At 40.4% G+C, this 17500-nt stretch overlaps 1 protein-coding gene across 1 annotated transcript in view; it reads left to right on the top strand.

Annotated features, from left to right (window-relative positions):
- The first annotated feature begins 16806 nt into the window (after positions 1-16806).
- cmss1 (cms1 ribosomal small subunit homolog) overlaps positions 16807-17500 on the top strand; it is a 3493-nt gene continuing 2799 nt past the window's right edge. Inside the window, exon 1 of the mRNA XM_030786459.1 lies at positions 16807-16875. Coding sequence (XP_030642319.1) covers positions 16827-16875 — 49 coding nt within the window. The 5' untranslated portion in view covers positions 16807-16826. The remainder of the gene's footprint in view (positions 16876-17500) is intronic.

Below are 17500 nucleotides of genomic sequence, written 5' to 3'. Positions count from 1 at the left end.
GAGAGAGAGAGAGAGAGACAGACAGACAGACAGACAGACAGACAGACAGACAGAGAAAGAGAGAAAAAAGCAGCATGGAGGCAGACCTACAGATAGTTTGTATGAAACAGCAAAAATATGTCAGTGAACCAGTTATTTGACATTTATCTGACACTCCTCTCCTGAAAGACTGTCAATTATTCTCTGCGTCAGAGGTCACACGCCTGTACATCATCCTTGGGGTTTCAGCATCTTGATCAGAGACACACCAGTGGAGATGGTGATGCTGAGCCATCAATCATTAAGCGAGTTCTCCTCACCTCTGAATCACAACCACTGAGCACGGTTCACTGTTCAGGAACACCACACAACATGAACAACTCAACTCTCACACGCAGTAGAGCACACACAGAAACCACAGAACACTGGAAACTCTCAGCATTGACATAGAAAGCTGAGAAGAACATTTTATACTTTTTTCCTTCCTTTCTCATTGCTCGGGGGGGGGGGGGGGGGGTCTGTGGATAAGACTTGTTTGGAGCAGTAGGAGAAGTCTGTTTGGACCTGTTGGAGGTGTCTATAGAATGGGTGTATGGGGTCTATGGCCCCATGTTTGGCCTGGAACTGAAATAAAAAATTAAAATTAATGTAAAGTGTTTTGATAAATCTCTGAAAACATAGATGCAGACACACACACACACACACACAGAAATTTTAACTAGGTAATAACACTGAAGGCACTCTGTGATTGGACCTTATTTACATTTGATCCTTCTGAATTAGTGAGTGGCAACATATAGCTGAAACACAGTAAGCCAGTTAGCAATCAAACCCGACGTGTGTTGTGGGTTTTATTTACAACCTTGGAAGTCCATATTATTGCCCACTTATTGACTGAGTAATATACAAACCTACAGTTACTGACACTCATATACACACAAACACAAGCCTTCACTATGCAAAGTCATAGGTAAACAGCTTTAGTGAGGGATAGGCTTGTCATTTGAGTGAAGGGTGTCTTTCTGAAAAATGAGCAGTGATTAATTTGCTGAAATCTGATATTGTTTTAAAAATAAGTTGTTTGGATGCTGCAAGACATGCTCACAGTTCAAGTCAAAGATGATGTCATTACCACTCACTTGTTAAATAGTCAATGTGGAAGTTTTTCTCTGATCTTTTGTGTTTGACTAAAATGCTCCAGTTAAGAACATTAATCTTTTATTGTGGAGCAAAGACTTGTGGCAAAGACTTAATCTTTTATTGTGGAGCAATTGTTAGTGTGTGTGTGTGTGTGTGTGTGTGGATGTGTGTGTGTGTGCGAACATGTGTACGTGTGTGTGTGTTTGTGACATCATCTAAACCAAGTTTCTGATTTGTGCTTCATGCTCCGCATTTATAGAAGCAATGTGTCACATGATCACATATTTGTTAAGAAAGACATGTAGTGAATAATTAAATATAACTGAAGGCGTTATGACATTGAAAATGACTATGGCACAAACAGAACATGACTGTGGGTGGGTAATGATGCCGTCACATCTAAAAAAGGGCGATGATATCAGTGGCGGGGTGGTGAAGGTGAACCAGTTAAGGGCAGAACCACAAGTAAATCTGTTTTCCTGAGCCTCTGTGGATGTGTTGCTGACAGAGCTAATTTGTCTGAGCCTTCGGCTCACGACTTAAGGGTGTCTGAGGACAAATCTAGCTTGGGTGAATATGTTACAAAGAGGTGGTGACATCATTCCATCTAGAAGAAGGGAGATGGTCTCATTTTGTCATTTTGGTGATTGAGATGTAATGTCATTGTGTCAGCGTTTGGGAGTGATGTCACATATGGGTTTGGAAGGTTTACATCATCATAGCTGTGTTTGGGAGATGATGTCATCACATCTGTGTTTGGAAGGTGACATCACCGAATCTTCTTTGGGGAGATGATGTCATCGTGTCTGGAGGGGTGACATCATTGTGTCTGGGAGAAAGGGGTGTTGATAGAAGCCAGGTCTGAAGAGATGCACACACATCATCTAATGATAATCTAAGTAGAGTGAGACTGATAGGAGTCAGGAGTCTCAGATGGAGGTAATCTTTTTTAATCTTGTTTATCCCTGATATTTTAAAAGACATAATCATTGAACCCATTTAAACTAAGCTTCAGAGATAACAATCAGCAACCCCCAAGATACACCTCTCTCTGTCTCCTTCTCTCTCTCTTTCTCTCTCTCTCTCAGACACACACACATAAACACACATACACACACACTGCCCTCTACCACTTCTGTCTCTCCCTCTTTACCCTCGTCCACTCATTTCATCCCTCTCTGTAGAAGGTATGGGCAGGGGAACTGCCCTAGAAACAACGTTCTTGCTCTCCCTCTTTGTCTGTCATCTGGGCCTCTGCTCTCCCTCCCTGTCTGTCATCTGGGCTTCTGCTCTCCCTCCCTGTCTGTCATCTGGTTCTCTGCTGTCTGAGCTCGCTCAGGTGAGCTGCCACAAAATGACTTTACGTCTTATGGGAATTCTTGGCTCGTAACAGAACTGACAGAAATATATCCTCTTGGATATATTTTGGCATTCCCCCATGTGCAGATCAAATGAGGGCAGGCCAGCTCCCATTCATTTAGCTTAATATAGAAATTAAATTAAATTTTCATATAATACTCTAAAGCTCCAGACAGCCAGGAAATCTAAAGTGTTCATCCAATAACATATGATGGAATTTGGACTTCTCCAGTGCTTCATAGGGAGAATTGACTGACCTCTGGCACAGATGCTAACATGGAAAATGAGGATCCCAGATTCCCCTCAGAGGATGTTAACCAAGGTCTTCCACCATCCGTAATATAAGATAGAGAGGAAGAATGGAACCACAGGTGGTCAGAGATCTCATTAAAGAGACCCCACCACACACCCACACCATACACACACCCTCCCAACCACCCGAGAAATCTGAGTTATTATTAAAAAAAAACAACCTTTTGACTCATAAAATATGAATGTGCATGAATCACAGCTCTTACACTGGAAACAGCCTGTTTGACTAACTCGGACAACACAGATGTCCACCAACAATTTGTTGCTTCTTCATGCTCTCACACTTACAGGAAGTTTCATCAGTTTCTAGTTCTATACATGAGGGTTTGGTGAATTAAGTCTGGCCGTGATAGCTGAATTTCAGCATGCCAACAGCAGTATTCTAACAGCTGAAAAACAAAGGGCATATATGAGGCTGAGATTTGAACAAGTCTTTTAGCATGAGAGTATGGTGCCAGTCGTTTGACTGACAGCCCAAACGAGAGTTGGTTTTGTAAGATCCTCATTCTGCTGAGAGTGAGAAGAGATTATTTGAAGTTTGAGATGTTAGAGAGTTAGTTCATGTTAGTCTCTCACATTTACATAGCTATTCCAATAGATTTTCAACATTTCAAAGAAATTATTCCATCACCAGATATTTTAAACTATCTGAGCCTCGTGTCCCTAAGTAAAGTGTGCCATGCTGGGATGAAATACCAGCACAGTTACCAAAACATGAAAGCCAAACTTCAGTCAGCTTATAGAGATTTCCCCTGGCTTTATTACAGTAGTTATTTTCAGACTTGTCTAATATTATAAAGTGCTATACAAAACTGCAGTGATGGTGCTGGAATCTTGTTTAAATCATCAGTATAAACCATTGGACAGAACTGCTTCAGGGTCATGGAAACTCCACTTCCCTGGCCATGCAGAGAAATATCCATCATTACATTACACGATAATCGATCAATTACTGACGAGATTAATTTAGGGTTTCATTACCCCAGAAAGATCCATTCAATCCATGGGAACAAATTTGGACCAAACATTGATTAGAATGAAACTGGTCTTCAGTGAAACTGAATTCAAACCCACGGCACAGATCCAAAATGGCCTCCCACTACACTGACTTCAGTCCATTCTGCAGAGCCAAAAAATGGTTGATTCTAACAGGATTGCCAGTGCCATCTTCAAGATGACGCTGATGCCTGTCACATTAAATTAGGCAGGCTATAAATCCCACAGATAGAAATACAAAATTATCCTATGTCAAACCACTGACCCTAAACATGACCTCTGATCTCTGTGACCTATGACCTCTCATTCTGATTAGCGCGGCTCAGCAATCAGAAACCAGAGAGTAAAGAGCTCACACAAACACAGCAAACCTACGCAACCTACAGAAACACTGCTCAGTCATTTCAATGTTCAGTCGTTTGGTAATCAACAACAAACCTCTACTACGACTGCTTCAAATAACTGCATATCATCATTAGTTTTTCAAAAAGCAATTTTTACTGAAAAAAAGAATCTCAGAGAATTAAAACCTGTGGCATTTTACAGTAAAACAACTCATTTCAATCAAAACAAGTTCGCAGCACAGTTCCGTTGCCACAGCACAGCTGGTATTTACCATTATCTATGGCAGTGATTCTCAACTCCAGTCCTGTGGGCCCACTGTCCTGCGCGTCTTTGTTTTATCTCAGGACTGACCTGCCTGATTACATTGATCAATTACTCATCAAGCCCTTGATTAGCTCAATGAACTGTGATAATGAAGAGTTAAAACAAAGACGTCCAGGACAGTGGGCTCCCATGACTGGAGTTGAGAATCACTGATCTATGGTGTAGCCTATGTAATTATAAGTGGTATATGTATTTATAAGCGCAGCAAGAATACTGTGAAACTGAACCAAGGCTACACGCTAATGGTTCCTGGAACAGTATTCAGAGTGACAGAGAGGGTTAAAAGACTGTTCTGTGGATTATAGTTTGAAGTTATCGCAAAAAAACAGGTAGATCATAGAGCTCAAGTTACTGCTATGCAATCGCACAATGTAATACAACCTTTTCTGATCATTTAGAAACATGGTACAACCATGACTGTTGATTTACAATAACACAATACAGTCTTTAGCATCCACTTACAACAACAGAGTATAACCTTCACTGTCCATTTACAAAAACAATGCAATCTTTACAGCCCATATACAAAGACAACTTTCACTGTTAATTATTACAAGGGAAATGAGCGGAAGCAGGGTCTTTTTGTGTGAGAGTTCTGGGTGCAATGTAAGACCCTCTGCAGTGATTTGGGTTAATGTATCAGACTCAAGGGCACATCAGCCGGGTCAGGATTCTCAGCCAGCTAACTTCCAGGTACAGAGTTCAATTTACCACCATGTCTGGAATTAAACCCACAACCCTTTGATGTTCTGTTTCCTTATCTCTAAGCCACTGCTGCCCTTACTGCCTGTGGTCAGGTAAGCTTTTGCCTCTCTCTCTCTCTCTCTCTCTCTCACTTTTCTTCTCACTGCACATACCTCAGAGCCCAGGAGCTGATCAGTCAGACAACATCATACCGTTATCTCTGCATTCTACAAAAGGGCTTTAGAATGACATGGCTAAACGGGAAATATTTAAGCACAATATAACTACATCTACAATACATTTATATTTATTCATTTAGCATACACTAATGTGAAAATGTGTATAAGTGACGAAGATGACGATGATGATGATGATGATGATGATGATGATGATGATGATGTGGCTATGTTTATGCGTTTCTACGCAGCTGGTTGTATGTGATAATGATGATATGACATATGACAATGGTGATGATGTATGTGGGTTAGTGTGGGTGTGTGTGTTCTTTGTCTTAGAGCAGAGTGCTCTTTTTTGGGCCAAACAGCTCAATTCTTTTTCAGCTCCCTGTTAGGGAGATTAAAGTAATCACGTTCTTCATCAGCTCTCCAGTGCTTCGAGAATACAAATGTATGTGTGTGTGTGTGTGTGTGTGTGTGTGAGTGCATGCGTGCATGTGTGTGCGTACATGTGTGTGTATGTGTGTGTGTGTGTGTGTGTGCGCATGCGTGCCTGTGTGCGTGTGTGTGTTGGCGTGCATGCTTTTAATTCAGAGAATACATTCAAACAAAGGTCATCACACCGGGCAAGCAAACAATATAACACATTACAGCTGTGCCTGAGAGTGAACTAAACAATACGCCTGTAACTACCCAGTGAAGCTCACTGAACCACACTTTGGTGAAACACTGATAACACACAAAACCTTTTTCTGTCCGCTCTTTCTTATCAATACCAACTCTTTGACTTTTCTTGTACAAAAGGGTTAGCATAAAGATTAGAGTGCAACTTGATGGTCTGACTTGGCGATGATAAATTAGCTTCCCATTGTGTATTTTAGTGTTCTGATATTTAACAAGGCAGACTTGCAGAATAGAGAATGTTGATTTCAAGATAAATTATGCTCTGTTCACATTCATAGGGTCTCAGACAGGGTCTCGTGTGTTGATTATGGTGTAGTATCTTCTTACATTTGGAAATTTGGGAATAAAAAATTGTGGCTAACTGACATTAAAGGATTATGCTCTTTTGTTTTTTGCACCATGCACAATTACTCTTTCAAGCAAAATAGAGAGGGAGAGGGAGAGAGAGAGAGAGAGAGAGAGAGAGAGAGAGAGAGAGAGAGAGATTTGGGTAGGGAAATTGTATTCTCTTGATTGTAACAGTGGAATTCTTTGTATGAGGATCATTACCTTTTAAGGAGCTATTCATTTAATCCATCCATAGCTGGTTTTTAAAGTTTTGTTTCATTTTCAAATTTGATTTGCACTTGGCATTATTCACTTTTACCTCTTGTATAACGTGCTATGCCACAGAGCTCAAATGCCCCCTCCCCCCCCCCCCCCCTCTCTCTCTCTCTCTCCCCCCCCCCCCCCCCCCCCCCCCCCCCCCGCTCCTCTCTATATATAACTGTTCATGTTCCAGGAACAAGCCAGTGACGAACACGGTAAGCGACGTGACAGAAACCAAACCATCCTCAATCATTTATGCAACACAAATGAACAAACACAGAGAATCTAGTTCATTCTTCTCTGGCCTATATTTTCATCATGCTCTTCATCAATAATTCAGCAGGTGATGAAGATGAGTGCAATGTAAAAGGGGGAGGAAGACTGCCCTGCCTGTGATCCTCTGGCTGTATAAAACAGCACGCAGCAGTAATACAGTTTCAGATCAGATCAGCTTTATTTCTATAACACTTTTTACAGTATACATAACACACAAGCAGCTTTACAGAATCTCAGGCACAAGACCTCCACTGACCTCTACAGAAGTAAGGAAAATCTTCTTTAGGTTCACTAACGGATGTCCAGCATTCTTCCTCTTATAGTTCCTCATGCTTGTGAATTACTCATATCAAACGGATTGTGCTGGAGGCGGAATATGAATGCAGTGCATATATTAGTTACGCAGATATTGGAGTAGCAGCGTCTACACCCGAAATTCTCACAAGATTTTACCTGTCAGTGCAGGTGCTCGTAAGCTTGAGAGACAACACTGTAGGGTGAGCTACACACACTGTTTCACAGAGAACAGGCAAAGAATGTACTGTACCCGTCAGCGGAGCGTACAGCTAAATTATTCACCCCGTTCATCTGGTTATTCACCTATGTCTCTAGATTATCACCCCATTAAGCCATCTGAATCCATGCTCAATCAGCAGTCCTGACTGAACGCTATGATGTGGCAAAATCAACAGCAGCAGTTCTCTGAGAGATTACCTCTGTACAAGCCAAAAAAAAAAAGAAAGAAAGAAAAAGAAAAAACAGCCCTTCCCAGCCCTTTCTGTGGAGGAGAGGAGATAGTGCAGCTGAGCTGAAATGAGTGACATAGATGAGAAAAATCTTTGAGAGTGATGCAGAGAAATTCGAACATGTTTGATCAGCTCTCATTTCTGATCTGCTACGTGGCAGTGCCTCCATGTGCACCCACAGTTAAGCTCTGTGTGTGTGTGTGTGTGTGTGTGTGTGTGTGTGTGTGTGTGTGTGTTAGAGATAAAAGTTGGAAAAAGGTAAATCTGTGAATAAAATGGAGGAGAAAGAGACAGAGACAGGTTTAAACAGAAGGATGTCATGTCTCATTAGAAAACTATTTCTAATCTGGGAGAGAGAGAGAGACAGAGAGAGAGAGAGAAGGACATAACAGGGGTGATTGAATAGGTGGCGGTAAAACCTCCAGCTGAGTCAGTCTCTCTCGTGTATATCTGTGTGACAGTGACCTTCTGTCTACATTCAAAGCTAGTCAGAAAAGAGACTCAAAAAATACCAAAAGCTTGACAAGAGGAAGAGTTCAAAAACCCCCAAGGCTTGTCAAAAATGAGTGAAAAAGCCCCAAAAGCTTGTCAAAAAAGATAGTCAATCCCAAAAAGACAAAAAAGGATCAGGAATAGAAATGGATCAAATGTAATGAACTGATAGAAACTGAGCTGCTGGCAGGGGACTCTCCTGGAACTTAAATAAAAAAGTTTGACTCCGACAATAGCACGCTGAATCATTGTTTTGTGCTGATGACAAAACTATGATTATTCTTAAAACCATTTGTCAGTTCAGTTTTAAATTAAATGTACACACTGAAGGGAAAAAGAATTGAGGACCCATAACTTTGTAACTGGGAGAATCCATATGTCCCTAAATCTCTCAGTCTACGGTTACTTTGTGTTACAGTGGCCATCTTTTGAGAGTTACTTTACTACAACAGAATGGGCACGTGATAATGACTAGAAATACATGAGGAACACTTGATTGATTAATTGCTGATTAACACATTCCTGCCATTCAACACAAAACAAAAGAGGGTCATTTGTCTCAGAGGAAGATTTTACTCTAGTGGATGTACAATTATTTCGAATAGATTTAGGGGAAAATTATGTCACAGTGACATCTATACATATTTTACATAAGTTACGAATGAAATTGTACATAAAAAAAAACAAAACTACGACTATTGGTCTCTAGACCAGGATCTTTAACCCTACTTCAACACACTTATTATCAGTTTTTCAAGAAGCTTTAACTTAGCTCTGCTTAGATGACATTAATTCCATCCTGCATTCATGGTTAATCTTTCTCCACTCCTGAAGTTCACATGCAGCTGCTCTCATCATTATAGTCACGGCTGCAATTTTTTTAGCCTGTTTGAACACTGTCCATTCAGACCTGAGCAGAACCTAAGTTCCTCACATAATACTACTGTCCCACTTTCTCTCTCTCGCTCTCTCAATTTCTCTCTCTCTGTCTCTCTCTTTCATTTATGAGGAAAGTGAGTGAAACTAGAGAAAGGAAGAGAGTGTGCACTGTGCACTGAACCATCCACAGATGGCCTCTGCTTACCAGAATGAACCCTGGAGCGTATGAAAACATTTGTGTGTGTATGAGTGTGTGCATGAATTTGCATGTGTATATGTATATGTTTGTGTGTGTGTGTGTGTGTGTGTGTGTCTGTGTGTCTGTGTGCCTGATGAGCATCAGAGGGCATTTGTGATTTCATCACGTCATTGTGTGTAAAGTGACAGGATATCATGATAAATGTATTCACTGGAGACTCAGTGGTCTAAATCACGCAGCCATTACTCAAACACACACACACACACACACACACACACACGCCGGTGCACCACACGACCAACTGCAGTCACTAAGATGAATGATGGTGAATAATTTGTCATGTTAAAGACATCAGGAGGGAGAGGAAGCCACAGAAAAATCAGCATTGGTACAGAGTAAAGACAGTAATTTAGAACAGATGACTCTCTCTTACACCTAAAAATAAGCTGCAAAACCCTGATTTCACTATTATATATATGTACACACATATATATAGATGTGTGTGTGTGTGTGTGTGTCTCAGGTCTTTTCCCTAGAGTTAAGATTGCTACTGTCGCAGCTCTGTGTGTCTTAAACACAACACAGATAATCACGCCTTCACCTTATAAATAAATAATGAGTTGCTAATGTTTTTGTACTGAAATCCAAGATGGTTTAAAACATTATCCTCCCAGAAAGTTAAAGGAACTATATATAACGGAAATAAGAGTGAGTCAGGGCGGCCTAAAAATTATCATACACCACCTTGTTGAAAACAACAGCAGAGCAAGCACGAGTGAGCGAGAGAGGGAGAGAGAGAGGGAGAGAGAGAGAAAGAGAGAGAGAGGGAGAGAGAGGAAAACAGAAAGAGAGATGGTCCCTTCCCTCCCCCTGCCTCTCTCTCTGATGTTCTTGTTGTGTGAGCTCTCTCACTGAGCAGCAGAGGGGGAAAGTGGGTCACACACAGCTGCATTGCCTTGAGCATTTGTGCGCGCACACACACACACACACGAGCGCACACACACACACACAAAAAAAAAAACGATGATGAAACACACGCACATACATACACAAATGTACAGAAACATACTAATGAAAACGCAGGCACACATGAGTGCACAAACTAACACACACAAAGATACAGTAATATGCTAATGACCGCAAACACACTCACACTTACATACATCCATACAAATCATGCATGTATAACCACAACTGTTAAGGTTACACATGCGTTTTTTGTGAGTATATGTGTTCATAGTTTTCAAAGACCACTATTCTATGACTTGAAAGATTCCCAGTACCTTTTCACCTATTAAACAGAACAACCCCTATAACTCATGTAACTCTAATCTGTCTCTTGCTGTGTTTGCGTGACACCAGCCAAAGAAGGCTTACCTGTCACTGTCAGGACTCATTTGTGGAGAGAACCAGCATGAAGAATTCCACTGTACAATTACAAAGGACGAAAAAAATAAACAAACAAAAAAAACCCTTTTTAATCCTGAATATTTCAAGCCTAGGAAAACAGTACAGCAATCAGAAGGTTGTAGGCTTGAATCCTTAGCGTGCTAGAAGAACTGAATTATAATAACTGTACAGTGTAACGATTTACACAATGTTCTTTTTGGGGTCTACAAAAAATGAGGTCAGCTCACAGCTTTTGGCCAAGACTCTGAATTGGCTCTACCTGAATGTTCCTAACTTTCACAGAGAAATCCATCAACAGTGAGCAGTGAACATAGCTGAGAACAGATTTTATTAGAGAACAGTTTTTCAATAAAAAGGAGGCATAAAAAAACGTTTGGTGCATTTTCAGTGGTTAAGAACTTCCCAGGAAGACCATGGGAACCAGGATGCATGTGTTGACTGGTTAGGTTATATTTGAACAGGGGAAGAAAAGAACAGGATAACTGGCCTGAAAACACACAAGAGATTACAAGAAACCCACAAGAGACAAGAAACACGATAAACAGGAACAGGTGAGCAAGATAAGATCTAAGATGACATGGGATAACAAATGGTTAGGATCAAAGACTACTAACTAATGCTAGTAGGCAATGCAAGACTTTGCAATAAACTGAAGGAATAATGGAATATTTATGCAGAGTGTGCACCTTATATGTTGGAGTCCCTTAGATATCCAGAGCAGGTGGAGATGTCTCCCAGGGTATCACACCAGTCAGAGGCCCAGGAATCACTGGCTTGATGAGAAAAATGTGAAAGGTGGGTGAGATTTTGTCATTTGGAGGTAATTGTAATCTACAGGAAATTGAATTGACCCTCCAGAGGGTTCTGAATGGCCCCCCCCAAATCAGGGACTGAGTTTACAGCAGGGCAAGCGGAGTTTAAGTTCATGTGTGGAGAGCCAAACTCTATGCTCAGGACGAAATCCTGGTGGGACCTTGCAGCATCAATCAGCCTGGATCTTTTGGTGGTGGACAGATCTCTGCAGGTGAATGTGGGGCACCTCACAGACTCTTTCTGCCTGCCAAAATCAATTGTTTACTCTTTGGGCTTTAGTCTGGCTCAGATTCCGAGGACATAAGGGAGACTGGTATCCCAGAACATACTTGAATGGTTTGACACCTTTGGAAGAATGACGTGGGTAGTTTTGGGCATATTTAGCCCATGGCAGTGACCACTCATTCTGGTGACTATGGCAGTTACTATGACAAAACCTCATGTGAGGCCATAGACCTCCATCCCTCTTCACCATGAAAAAGAACTCTGCTGAGGCTGGAGAGGAAAAATGTGACCCTGCTGAAAACCTCCTTCAATGTATTCTTACACAGCCTGGGTTTCCTTCACGGACAGGGGATAGACCCAGTTCTGGGTTGGTGAAGCACTGGGTAGAAGGTCAGTAGCACAGTATCAGGAATAGTGAGGAGAGAGATAAGTGGCGTGGATCTTGCTGAACATCTCAGCTAGGTCTGAATAGACTCTTGGGATGTCTAGAGGCGAGGAGGTAGGGCGGGCTTTCAATAGTGGCGGAGACACAGGATAGCTGAGGGCAATGACTGAGGCGAAAGGGGGACTGGGCACCAGTCTCTCTCTCTCTTTCCATGCAATGGTAGGGCAGTGTTTTTGAAGCCAGAGCATGATAGAATGAATTGATGAAGGAAGAATCGAAAACTAGAGGTCTTCTCAATGAGCAGTCTCCACTGTTGGCTGTACTGTTTTGGTCATGTGGGTTATTTCTCCAGTCTCCTGAGATGGTTAAATGTTACAGAGCTACTAACAAAGTAGCAAAAAAAAAAAATGTTTTCATGTAACTAAGCAAATATTTACGTAACTAAGAGATTCAATATGACAGCTGACAATAAATTTTTAAAACAAATCCTCTTAAAATAATATTGCATGTCTCTGGAACCTAGTAGATACCAAGATTTCAGCATCATCAGAAATGGGCTACAAACACCCTCAGATACACATAAAAATCATGCCAACGCAGACCTACTGATGTTTTATTACGTTTCTACTACATATGTAATGCAGTTCAACTGCTTGTCTTGGTTGTGTAAGGAGGCTCTGGTGTGAGGGCACAGTGAGATAGAAGTTTAAAACTGTGTGAGAGGAATGACCCAGTGGAAGATGTTTATCATAACCATGTCTTGTTTTACATGTCATCACAACCACAGCTGCCTTCATTTTGTTAGCCTTTAACAGAAATGGCTCCAGTGGTTGTAGTTCTTTGATCAGATAAATTCAGCTTTACAATAAAAATACAGCATACGCAAGATCGCATGCATAATTATGACATAATTAATTATTACTTTTAATTTATTACAAAGCAGTTATGTTTTAATGCTGGGAATGTTTTCATCCTTCATGTATTAAATATTGAACTGGATATATAAGAAACAAGAACATAATAAAAAAAGGGACAGAAAATTAAGAAATGACGTTTTCAAAGCACTGATAATTGGTACAATTTATTATAAAGCACTCATATTGTTTCCACAGCTATGGTAGACACTTAGACATTCATAAAGGTAATGTTTATAATGTCATTTTACTCTGGACTAAAAATCAACAGGCATTCAGTTATATTAATGAATGAACCTGTGAACCTGTTGTAATGTAGAAATGCAGTGTTGCAGTGGATGACACACGATGATTGCTTTGGGCCTATCTGTTATGAAATTGATATGATGATTTATGTTACAGATGTGTTGACATAGTAACAGCTTTTGGGGTGTGGCCTGTGGGGTCACGTGTGTGTAATTCAGTCAAATGGCACAGTGTCACCCACAAATAAAGATTAATGTAGTAAAGGAGAGAGATGTGTGTGTGTGTGTACGTGCATGTGTGTGCCTGTGTGTGTTTGTGTGTGTGTGTGTGTGTGACAGAGAGTGTTCGAGAGACAGAGAGAGAGAGAGAGAGAGGGGGAGGGAAAGAGAGAGAAAGAAAAAGAGAGACCACAGAGCCTACATTGACTGGTGCCAATTACTTCTTCACTCACACACAGTAGGGTGAGGATGTCACACTCCCGTAGTCAGCTGCCTATTGATTACTGAATATAAATTCAACATTGTTCATGAATGCAATATTGATAAAGTGAAATCTCTGTCTAAGATACCTTCAGTAATGAACGTCTGTGGGAGTGGGAGGAGAGAAATGAGTATGTTCAGTATGTCTGTGAAGACTGCGGAGGAGAGTCACTGAATATTTTACAATATTATAATATTATCTGTCCGATTAGAGGCTAGTTCCATAGAGCATGAAGAATCAATCAGTCAATCAATCAGTGATCTTTTCCAGACTGCTCTTTTTGGCCCCATAATTGATTGTTGGTAGATAATGACTGCCCAACTGATTGACTGTTTACATTGTATAAAGCTGAGTCCTGTTCACAGAGACAGTAGACTGATATGCTGAAATAAATAGCCAGTCTCTCCTTACACTGAGTCTTTCTAATTCACCCTCTGAGATAGAGAGTCATCTGACTCCAGAGTCACTTAATGTACTGCAGTCCCTGCTTACATCTGACTGCACCGCTACAGGCTGTATGTATGCCAATCCAATGGATTATATATGCCTCTAAAGCCTGCTCATCATGCACGGTGTGTGTGTGTGTGTGTGTGTGCGCGTGTGTGTGCGTGCGTGTGTGTGTGTGTGTGTGTGAGTGAGTGTGTGTGTGTGTGCGCGTGTGTGCGTGTGTGTGTGTGTGTGTGTGTGTGTGTGCGTGAGTGAGTGAGTGATTGAGAGAGAGAGAGAGGGACAGAGAGAGAGAGAGAGAGAGAGAGAGTGGAGGGGCAGAGTTAATGATTTATTAAGCAGTGTGAGACACACTCAGTGCTTGATCCCCCCCTCTTTGATACACACACACACACACACACACACACACACTCACTCACTCACTCTTACTCTCTCTCTCTCTCTCTCTAAAAGAGTACAGCCATGTACAGCAATGTAAAGCAATTTACACGCATGCGTGCATACTACATTCACACACTTTCTCTCTCTCCCTCTCGATCTTCTTGTTCTAACTGCCTATCCTGGTTTAACACTTCAACCCACATACCACAGTTACACAGACACAGACACACAGACATACACAGACACACGCCTCCACAGTAGTATGTAATACCGGTGGTAAGCAAGACTTCCAAAACTTAACACTTTCATCCCTATAACAGCATTTCTGTTAATTACTTACACACACAAGGAAAAAATGCCATTCTACAGCCCCAACACTTCTGATTTTCCTTACACATTCGTACTTATAACTGATTATATATCTTTAGCCACATGGAGACATTCTTCATTTACTATATGTCTTATTTGATATTTCACATAGTCAGGCCTATAGCAGACTGCCTGTCAGTCTCTAATGATACATCTGTCTTCTGTGACAGTTAGTAAACTAACTGTTTTTTTTTTCAAACTATGTTTAATGAGCTGTCTGCCTGAGATAATCTGTCGGTCTGTATTTCTGCATGTAATAATCTGTCTGTCTACACTAATCTGCCTGTCTGTTGTTGAGTGGACTGCTTCAGCACCCAATGAGCTGAAACAGCAGAGAGAAACAGCACAGCATTCTATTTCAGAACATGTTGCCATGACAAACTACTCACTAGTTACCAGGGACAACTCATAGAGAGAGAGAGAGAGAGAGAGAGAGAAAGAGAGAGAGAGACAGAGATGTTAAAGAGAGAAATGGTAAAGCATGTTTTCAGTGTGAAGATGAAGATGAAATGGTGCCATGTTAATTTCAGATATTTATTTGCTGTAGAATGATTTCAAGTATGGGGACCCTCAAATGAAAAGAAAGTGTTACTAATGCTGGATGGTTGCAGATTGAGTAATGGTCACTTACTCAGATTCAAACTGCCACCCCCATTCAACCCCCCCCCCCCCCCCCCCCCCCACACACACACACAGAGTGTGGAGGGGGGGAGGAAGAGAGAGAGAGAGAGAGGTATGAAGGTAAACTGATGAATTCAAGTTGCAGGTTGCAGGTGGTTTGTGGTTTGATTCGCCTTAGTACTGAATTAGCTCACAGCACCATCTAGTGAAAACGCTCAACTCCACTCACTCTCATTCCGTTCCATTCCCACTATCTTGGAATGAAAAAAGATCAGTATGCTTAAGTTATACTGCTTTGCTGGTGCAGTAAATTAGGCTTGATTAAAAATTCATTTCACAATTGCTAAGACTGTATATATCGCTATAAAAGTACAGTGTTAATTGCTATTTATGAATTTATAATGTATTTTACGAAAGTTGAAAGAAAATTACAAAGTTAAGTAAGAAAATAAAAAAATACAAATTTTTAAGTCGATGGATGACAATAGATTACATGCAATTTCTAAAATACTGTAAAAAAAAAAATATAGATATATTCAGTGCATTAGATAACGGCTATATACTAAATTTAAAAACAGTTAAACTCTCTCACTAACAGTTCTTTAATTTATGGAAACTTGATGTATATTTGGTAGCAACCGATGCTTTCCTGAACAGCAGGACACATTTAAAATATACTAATATTATTTAGAAATATACATCTATCATCTTACCTCACATTTGGGTATATTAAGCATGTCTATGTATCGATCTTCTTCCCCTTTCAAATCTCTCGCGCTCTTTCTGCATAACCAACAAGTGATTACCAGCGTATGAATGCACAAAACTGTCTTAACTGTGTTGAGACGAAAAATATGTGATAAGTGTTTCCTCACTACTTTTTTAAAAAAAAACCCTCAGTATTATCCGGAACTCTCGGTGGACGTTCTTGTGTAAAATGGTTCAGCACATTCTTTGTAATATTTCATATCAAGAGGTGCTTAAACGTGGTAGTCCTTTGTGAAAAGGCGCAAAATGTCATTAATTGCGCGTTCAAAGCTACAGATGCGTCGGTATTTTTTGAAGTGGGATATCTGTTTTCGTGGGTCTTTATTCCAATGCATGTTCCAACGTTGGCTGATTCAGCACAAAATCTAATACAAAATAAAATGCGAAATAATGTATTATAAGATTTCGTTATAATTTTTTTATCATGTATAAATTTCATTCTTTGAATTTGTTTTTAATGCATTCATCCACGTCTCTTATGCGAAAAATGCCACCAAACCTATTTCTATGTTTTTCCTCGTTTTTTTTAATCGAATCTGCCGTTGTGTAAAAGAAGCTACAATTATAGCAGTGGTTTAGTTTACAAAGATGGGGGATGATTTAGGAGACGAGTGGTGGACTCAAGGAGATAATTCAGGTCTGGTTACCGACATAGGTTGCTTTTATAAATGCCAGTAGATTCATCAGTCTGACATTATTATTTGCTCTTGAAAACGCGTTGAGACGTAACCCTTAATGTTTTATATCAGGTCTTTTCTGGACCAGAGAAAGTGGAGATTGCTATCCTGTGCTCTCCGTAACTACATAGTTTAACTGGCTATGCTTTGTAGTTTGCTTTGCTACGTAATGTAAATGAACATTCGGATCAGGCTCATGAAGAACTTTTCGTGGATCTGCTGTCTGAACTGAGTATATCATAATTTTGGTGGCATTTCTTAAAGTGTCGCTTGCTACACGTGTTTACGGTGTGCGAAAAGGATCCTGGTTCATGAAGTCCATGAGGGGCAGCGTGCTCTGACGGTCTAATTGAAATCTCATTGTAGAAATGCTTTGTATATCTATATTTGTTGTTAAACGTTCTATTTAATCAGCATATTCAATGTAGTTTAGTATCGATATCATGGAAATTTGTGGAAATTTTACTTACATTCGAGCGGCTAGTTAATTTATTTCTTACAAGAATATCGCAAAGTCATTTCATTTATATATGAAGATACTGCATCTTCTTTAGATTTCCCATATTACTCATCTGAAAGTGTTGA

The sequence above is a fragment of the Chanos chanos genome, chromosome 10 (genome assembly GCF_902362185.1).
Source record: "Chanos chanos chromosome 10, fChaCha1.1, whole genome shotgun sequence".
Classification (NCBI taxonomy): domain Eukaryota; kingdom Metazoa; phylum Chordata; class Actinopteri; order Gonorynchiformes; family Chanidae; genus Chanos; species Chanos chanos.
Note: the sequence above shows the minus strand (reverse complement) of the source record. Positions and strands in the feature narration are given on the sequence as shown.